This window comes from Cebidichthys violaceus, unplaced genomic scaffold (genome assembly GCF_023349555.1).
Source record: "Cebidichthys violaceus isolate CVI_PGR_0920_01 unplaced genomic scaffold, fCebVio1.0.p SCAF_39, whole genome shotgun sequence".
Taxonomy (NCBI): Eukaryota; Metazoa; Chordata; class Actinopteri; order Perciformes; family Stichaeidae; genus Cebidichthys; species Cebidichthys violaceus.
Genome location: NW_027176583.1, coordinates 86247 through 94945, shown reverse-complemented (window position 1 = coordinate 94945; position 8699 = coordinate 86247). Strand labels below are relative to the sequence as shown.

Here is an 8699-nt window from a genome sequence, read left to right as displayed (position 1 = left end):
GTTGATGGCGACACAATACGTGCAATGGAGGCCAAACCGTCTTTGGTACATACTGATGGAATATCTTTTTTTATTGGGCTCCAAGGTCATTTTTGCAGTTTTGATACAAACAGAATCCCTGATTTGTATTAAAAAAAAAAGCCCCGTGAGACTTGGCATAATAACACAAGAATGGAATGAATAAGTAACAAGGAAAAACATAACTGAATGTGCCTCCTGTAGGAAAGTTTATTCTAACCGGGCAAAGTAAGGGAAATATGGGTCATTAATTCAGAGAATTGAGTGACACCATGTATATATTGTGTTGTTTTATTGTAGGTAGTAGGATGATAAAGGACGTTTAAACATATTTGGGTTGTTTTGTTATTTTTCCGCCATGGATTGAGTTTGGTGTTATCCCGTAGAAATGATTTTTTTTTTGCATGACATCATTTCCCCATATAACACACATCTCTGTTCTACTTAATAATTCCCCTCACAGGTCTGCAGCCATGTTTAGTAAATCAGTTGAAACCTTGCATGTTTATAGTTTTGGCATTTCTATTCTATTTAGCTCAATTCTTCATGTGCAAGAGTTGACTAAGAGTGAACAAACCTGATTTTTGTAAATACAAAATATGCAAGTTATTCAGATTTGGCACACTTTTTTTGTGCAATTTTTGACACACACTATTCAAGTTATCTCTTGGAATATGAAACTTTTGCTCCACATTTGTTGTAAAATGTAAGTTTCGAATAAATGTCGGCTCCGTTATTGCTGTTGACTAACTTAGACACAACTCCATCTCAAAATAAAACTTGTTTTGATAATTCATCCTAACGTAGAATCCCCATTAGACTACACATAGTTGATTTTATTGAGTTACTTTTACAGTCCCACAGAGAAAGCCAACATTCTTATCCCGATGAGAAGTTGGTCTGTATGTTTACACGAGTGTCTTTGGAATGACTCCTCCCAGGGAATTAGATGAAAGTAGTGACTATCTGATAGATCTCACAGGATATGAGGAGGAATTTCCACAGAAACATTATCATTTTCTGTTTCGAGGCAAGCGACTTCTGTGAGCAGAAAGATGTTCTCCCTTCTTAGACCCACGCTGACCTGGTCCAGGTTGATGAAAACCATCCGGCAAAATCACAGGTCAACCATCTACAGCAAGCCGCCAAAGGAAAAGATCGGAGCAGCGGTAAGAACATCTTGATTAGTAGTTGTCTGGTAGAAGTCGAATGGCCAGACGTCCCAGCTTGTTGGACGCTATAGATATGTACTCCAACAGCAGGGGTGTGTACTGACCTGGTGCTTAACGACAATGAATCAAATTGTAAGGAGCATTATGGCACACGAAAAGTGCAACACTCTTGGGAAGTCGGTATCTGTGATACTTCACTGTTTTCCCCCCTAATGCGAGGAATTCAAGCGAGCTGTGTTCCCCAGTCCGTAGAGTGGGAGAGATGTTTTATTCATTTGTTATCCATAAGTCAGTTTGAAGCTCTGGCCTCTGTAAATGGATCCTGTGATGGTACTGCAACATAGCGGCTGGTGTTTATGCCACTATAAATCTGCTGATCTGTCCTCGGGGACAGACACAGGGGCTTTTACAAAGCCTGGCTCAGGTTAGGAATACCAGAGTGCAGAGGGACAAAGGGAATATCATGGCAGGACAATTCAAATGTTATATCACCCGGTGAGTCACTGAGATTGGGACCTGCTGTTGTGGACCCAGGTGTGGATAGGAGAGGTTTGGGAGCTGTACTGCACTATATGGTTTGTGTACTAAACATCTTTCCTCATGAATTTGCGTTTATGTTCTCATGGACTTTCTTACAGCAATCGTTCTTCGCCATGTGTGCATTTGCTGTAACCCTCTTGGCCCCGGCTGGATGGATCATGCATCACATCCCGGTCTACCAGCAGAGATCACCTCCACAACCCTGACTTCTTAAAGAACTCTGCACTCAGGGAGACACCACTGTGTTATTGTGTTTCCCAATGTGCAAAATGTCGTGAAGGTAAAAGTTGACGATGCAACTGTTTTCCTGTATAAAGACTTTGATGTGATATCTGCTCTGGTATGTTTTATTTCTAACTCATTTAAAAAATAAAAATAAATGGCTGATTTGTTGACTGATCTGATTCCTGTAATGTTTGTAAAATCCTTAATATGTGCCTTGATGTTTGAGCATAACCAGTAGTAAGAAGCAGAGGGTTCATTCCAGGGTGTTGCTCTCAATCAGCTGGAGATGAGATGGAGATATTCCAACAGTTCTTGGCACAAACTGTAACGGGAAACAGGGTCTGTCAGTGGTTCAGACCCTGGAGTCTGTTTAGCCATCACTTGTATTTCGCTCTGTGAAAATTGTAAAGAAGAAACTTTAGGCTCAAAGAATGGCATATAGGTACATTTGTAGATACAATATATTTATTTATTTAGCCTCATGACAGACCAATATGTAATGCTTAAATTAGGAAGAACTTCCAATCCAATTAAAATATTGTAAAACATGTAAACAAAACTGTGTGAAGATATAAATATTCCCCCAGGACATGTCATGCTCGTGGTCATGACAATGTGACAACCATCTGTTGCACGTTTTATTTATTTTAAATGCAGCATAAACAAAAGTGCGCGTGCACATCTAGGCTAAATTCACTGATCTCCTTGGCATTTCCCTCCTATAGGCTGATCAGTTCAAATGGGACTGATACGGGTGTCGGAAATCTTGAATGACAATTTGTCAAAGGTGGATCAGTCCATTTAGAAAGGTGTGCCGTGGCGGATGTATATCAATATTCCTCTCTGACACGACAGCATAACGTTCTCAAAATTAAAAGCACACTCACAAAATTGGCTCCTCGTTTTATTTCGGCTAAAAGCGACCGCGCCACCGCCACAAAGCCACAGTGTACGAATCCATCGCGCAGAGTGGTACAATCAAGCCGAGCCTGGGCTGTAAGGGGGGGTAGATTCACTTTTTCACGACCGAGGGAAACACAACGCCGGGGAGGAAAACAACAAAAACACTAAAACAATTGACAGTCTGGGTTTTATGTCTCCTCAAGTGTCTGCGAAATGTCTACGAAGGCAGAGCAGTGTAAGTACGGCTGTGTGTGTGTGTGTGTGTGTGTGTGTGTGTGTGTGTGTGTGTGTGTGTGTGTTATTCCTGTCTTGTCATGGGGGTTTGAGCACTGGGAATGTGATTTTTGTTTTAACCAAGAAAGCGAATGAGGGGAGCTGTCCTTGGTGATGAAACCGCGGTTGCCATGGCAGGTTGCAACACGTCCTCTCACTGCAGAGTGTGTCTGGAGGGCTCAGCGAGCACCGGGAGCCGCTGTGTATTTCTCGGCATGTTAAGGGGAAAAAAACAATTTAATGGCTACATCGTCATATTGTCTTTTTTTTTTGTTGGGGTTTTTTTTTTTTTTGATTGACGTGGTCGGATGAGGCGCGTGCAAAAAAAAAAAAAAAGAAGAAGCGAGGTGTGCTGCCGGTCTCAAGGTCGACCTGACAGATTCTTTACTGAACAATACGGTGGCGTGAGATTGATCGATAACGGGGGTTTGATCACACCGTCCTGATGGCGCTTCTTGATTCTCTCCTCGTTCCTCCGATTGCTTTCGAACAGGTGGAAAGCAGCCTCTGCCTCCACACTCTATTCCATGTTACTGACTGAATCTCTGCACAGTTTTAATCCGATTTTGCCCGACTTAAGTATGTAAACAGACACACAATATGGGTTTCAAACTTGGTGTTTGAGGCTTCATCTATAATTGGGCTTAAAGTTGTGTGTGGCTGATGGTAAATATATGGATCAGGCTAGTATCAGAAAAAAAACAACAGAGAACAACAAATTGTCAGCTGTTATCGCCATATATATGTATACAAAAAAATGATTATTCATGAAAATGTCCGTCGACATGTTGTAGATTTAAGACGAGAGAAGCTGGTGTACGACTGTGTGTTTTGCAACGCAGGCTTTTGACCACACACGCTCAAAGCCTGCGGCTGTTATTCTTATTTCGGGGTTTGTCATACAGGTCAGGGGAGGGAAGCTGCTAAACACCACTGCCCAAAGTCACAGAAAATGGGTCAGCAATCACCCACACCGACTTCACTGGACTCTCATTTAAACCAGGCGCAAACAACACAGTCGTATCTTTAACAGCAGCGCGAGGACGGCGTTAAACCGAAGGGGGGGTCACCGCTGAAATGTCTCTCAGTGTCATCTGCTGAGAGATGAGTAAGCCCTCTCTCGTGTCTCATGCCGACTGCATTTTCCCAGCTTGTCTTGGGACTTGAACCGGCAACCTTTTGTCCACCAGCGTGTTTTCTGTAAGCAATAGGTTGCCGCGTCCTCGAGGGTTTCCCGTGACCTCGCTGCTGTACCAAAAAGGTCACCTGCTGAAGGCCAGAGAGCCATGAGAACACGGACTCTTTGTTTAACTTGATCGTTGGAGCTTTACAGTACATGCCGTCTCACATGGATCTCAACCACAAACAACAACAGAAAGCGCAGCTCTATGCATGTTCTACCATTTGCCTTATCTGTGTACTCAGATTCGAATGAATGAGTCTCCTGTTGATTTGCCTGTCACTCTGCTCTTTATTTTGTCTAGTTGCCTCTAAGATACGATACTTGCAAGAGTATCACAACCGTGTGCAGCACAATATTTACCCTGTGCCCTCCGGAACAGACATTGCAAACACACTGAAATACTTTTCCCAAACTCTGCTCAGGTAAGTACCCTGCTCTGGAGCCAACAGGTGAAGTAACAGACTGTAGAATGTGTGATATCTAGCTTCCTTCTGGATCAGACAGGTTAACTTGCAAGCGGGTTGCCGCGCTCCCCGAGAGGGATGACAGTGATATCGTTAAATGGCTAATATGAATTTTAGGATGTCAAGAGGAAGTAAGGGAAGTGGCCAACTCTGACTTGCCTTTGGCCCGCACTGCTTTGAGAGATAGAAGAAGATGGAGCAGATATCGTCGTGTTGTTTCGAAGCAGCTGCGGATTTAGTGATTCAGCGGCCGCCTGCTAAAATGAACGCTTTCCTCGGGACGGGCCCGTTGTGTCCTTCCCAGAAGGGGGCTGTCGGAGGGCAGCTCCTGGGGCTCTGCAGTTGCAGGGTCAGCCTGCTCCCTCGGGTGCTGCGAAAGCCAGGGGAAGGAACGCCGTGTTATTTCCTCCTCCAACACACGGGGGTCAAGTAGGCAGCCATTTTGGACACATCTTATTTTTCACGATGTGTCACGTCCCTGTTTTTCCAGCTGGAGCTTCTTAACATAGACGAGCAAACTGCAGCGATAGAATATGTTCGTATGTCTCAAGGTTGGTTTAATCTTACTCCCTTGCTGGCATCACAGACAATATTACCGCTGCCCAAATGTATGAGCTAATTTCCAAAAAAGGATGGAATTACTAAAGGCTGAAGTTGCATGTCCCACTTTTATCATTATTTTCAGCTTAGGGCGCAATCTATTTGAGATTGGCAGCCGGCCTCAATTCTACACGTTATGCCTTCGGCCCCATAAGGATTATTCCTCTGTTGAGTGATGCTCACAGAGCGGTTACTTTGCGCTGAGCCTTTGCTTGAAGGGCTGTCCGGCACCAGCAGCCACTGTGCCGTTTGAAACACGGCCTCTCGTGTGTCTTTCGCACACAGATGGATAATGACGTGGGGGGGGGGGGGGGGGGGGGGGGGGGGCAGCGACTGTGGGATTCAAGTGACGATTCTGTCTCTGAGGGGCAGCGGCATTCTCTAATGCGAAAAGGAATGACTCGCTGTGATGCCGCTGTTAAACGGTTTCCCGAGGCAAGGGCCTCTTGGTCTCAGATATGCAGAAGGAGTAATTCTCCCCACCATTAGAGGGGTCTGGTTTCCTCAGCGGGGGACTGCAGGATTATCCATACACCTGTGCCTTTCTGAAGCACCGGGGTGAAAAAAAAAAAAGAGAGAGAGAGAGAAATTAAAAAGAAAGAGAGAGAGAGAGAAAGTGGGAGTAGTGAGCCTTGGAAAAAAAAAAGTGGAGCAGGCATGTGTCATGTTCCTGGAAAGACAAACTGAAATGGCTAAAAGGAGGTGGTTTGCTGATTCACACACCAATGTTAGGTTCAGGTCAGATGTAGAACAGGAAACGACAATTACATATGCCTCCTATAACATGAGGCATCGATTTTTTTTTTTCTCTTCATATTTCTGCAAGTCAGATTGAGCTCTCTGCATCAGTGAGCCACGCTGACTTCATGCCAAACTGAGTCTCTCTGAGGAGAACGACAGCAGGGAGCAGCACTCATACGTAGCATTGTTTAGACATGATGTTCTTTAATTGTGTAAATGTATGAAGTCTGATTAACTGCTACATAGCCAATGATGTTGTATTGACAGCGCAGGGTTTGACAGTCAATGTGTGTCATGTGTCTGTATCAGTGCATTTCTACATGTGTTTTATGTGTCGTACATGTTTTGTAGTTTTTCGTGTCGTCCGTCCGTGCGTGCGTGTGTGTGTGTGTGTGTGTGTGTGTGTGTGCACATACGTGTGTCTCTTTGTGTGTAAATGTTCAGTGTATGCGTGTGAGCGTGTCTGTTAATCTCTATGTTCATTGTTCAAAATAATGATGTTTTCTATATGAGGAATTGGCAGTGAAAAAGTCATACTCTGAGATGCGGTCTGTTGTTGTTCGGTATCAGTCCCGTTTGAGTTCACGCTGCACAACACGCAGCTTTATGAACGAACCTACGCCGACTAAAATCTTACAGAGTATAACTTTGAGGGGATAATTCAGAAAATGTTACAATCTGCTGTTGACAGTATGAACTGTTAAGCGACACGCTCAACATTTATGTATCTAATGTTATGTTAATCCATTTTTTTTTTTGTTTTGAAAATCCCCTTTCTCACTTGCCGAGAATGATGTAACTCTACTTTTTGAGTGACCTTTCAAAAATAAAAATAAATAAACAATACATCAGCATTTATAAGCTGGGCTCTCTTGATAAATCCCAATCATTTGCCTGATAGAACAGCTTAGCTCTTTAATAATGTGCAGTAAAAAAAAAAAAAAAAAAGAGCAATGCTCTCTGGCCCCCCCCTCCCCCCTTCCCCCATCCTCACCCTAGACGCTCCACACTCAACCCAACTAGTTTTTCCTTTTTTTGTTTTCCCTCTCTTAAAATGTAATATGTCCACCACCTTCCCCAGGGGACAGCAAACACAATTGTCCATCCCTGCATTAGCTCACAAACATAATGCTACCAGTCATCTCCCCCCCCCCCCCCCGATACAACCTATTCCTTTGTCATTATAGTTTCTCCTCTACCGTAGATTAGTTGTTACATTTATTTTAGAAACCTGAATCCATATGCCTGTTGGATCTCATTATTTCTCCTGATGATACTGGTGCAGTATCATAACGTATGCACACGGACATTATTTCTCTGGTGCAATAAACATGTGCTGTGACCTCGGAGCACTTGATCTAACCTCACACACATGTTTATTACTGGCTGAAGCATGTTTCAAAAGTGTCACCTCTGTATTTTCCCCGAACCAATTTGGTGTCACTCCCATCCTTGACAGCCCCACTAAAGACAAGGAAATTTCTTTTTTTTTTTTTTGGATTTCTTTTTCTCCACGGCTCATTGGCCTTTTTTTTTTGCATGGTAGCCTCTGACCTTGCTGATTGGAAGATGGCAGCCATCGAGGGACAGTCGTTTGCACTGTGCCTTTTTGGAGAAGTATGGGGTTGCCACTGAAAACATGCCATTTTTTATATTTTTGCTCCTTGTCACCAGATACGCATGAGATGCAGTGATCATTGCAGTTTGTGCTCATGTTTTTTTGTTTTGTTTTCCAAGTGCAAAGATAGACAAAACGAGATAAATTGAATCAAAGTCACTCTGAACAGACAAAGCAGGGAGAAATTGCCCGTGCCTTCAGTGATACAGTCAAATAGTGAGACACTGCATCCTATGTGGGGTTTATCTGGGTTTGTTTTTTTCTATTTACGCTGTCTCTGTAGTGCCATTTCAATGTAATGTGCTGTTTTTTTGTGTCTTTGTTGTCTCTTTTTTTCCCTTGTTCCCCTCCCCTACCCTCCCTCCCCTCCCCTCCCGCCCCGGAGCAGCATTCTGTCCCGCACAGGCAGGAAGGAGAACCAGGAAGCTTCCAATTTGGCCGTGCCCATGACCATGTGTCTTTTTCCTGTGCCATTCCCACTCACCCCATCTCTAAGACCACAAGTCAGTTCCATCAACCCTTCAGTTACTCGCTCCCTCCTTTACAGCGTTCTGCGCGATGCCCCGTCAGACCGCGGGGGGCAGGGGCAGCAGAGTCGGGACGCTCAGCTCTCAGAGTACCCCTCTCTGGACTATCAGGGCCTCTATGTGACCCTCGTGACCCTGCTTGACCTGGTGCCCCTGCTGCAGCACGGTCAGCATGGTGAGTCAAGGCCCAGTGCACCACTGTTTGTCATCATCATCCCCCGAGCCGTCTGGCCTGCATGAAGCCACTGCTGCTTTTTTGGCCTCTTTTGTAACTGGAGGCGAGAAGTCCTGCTGAGGATCTTGAGGGATGCATGGGGTGATTGGGAGCACGCTGGATCCTGTCAACTTAATCGTTCATAAGCCATTGGATACACACCAGACATAGGCCTTCTCTTCCGTGTATCATATCTGACTGCATGTTTGTTATGTAAAGTG

General features: G+C 44.4%; 2 protein-coding genes across 7 annotated transcripts in view; both read left to right on the top strand.

Annotated features, from left to right (window-relative positions):
- Positions 1–1017: 1017 nt before the first annotated feature.
- On the top strand, positions 1018–2126 carry si:dkey-85n7.8 (COX8 domain-containing protein). Its single transcript, XM_068726307.1, has 2 exons — positions 1018–1187; positions 1829–2126. The coding sequence occupies exons 1-2, from the start codon at positions 1074–1076 to the stop codon at positions 1934–1936; spliced, it is 222 nt and encodes a 73-aa protein (XP_068582408.1). The 5' UTR covers positions 1018–1073; the 3' UTR covers positions 1937–2126.
- Positions 2127–2914: 788 nt separating this feature from the next.
- The window catches only part of LOC137884527 (protein unc-79 homolog), a 30310-nt gene continuing 24525 nt past the window's right edge, over positions 2915–8699 (top strand). For 4 of the 6 annotated variants that reach the window (XM_068726337.1, XM_068726336.1, XM_068726339.1 and 1 more), the window contains exons 1-3: positions 2915–3093; positions 4616–4736; positions 8126–8439. In XM_068726337.1, the coding sequence (XP_068582438.1) occupies positions 3072–3093; positions 4616–4736; positions 8126–8439 (457 nt within the window). In that variant the 5' untranslated portion in view covers positions 2915–3071. Of the gene's footprint in view, positions 3094–4615; positions 4737–8125; positions 8440–8699 lie in introns of those variants that run through there. The other 2 variants (XM_068726338.1, XM_068726340.1) reach the window with 2 other exon arrangements.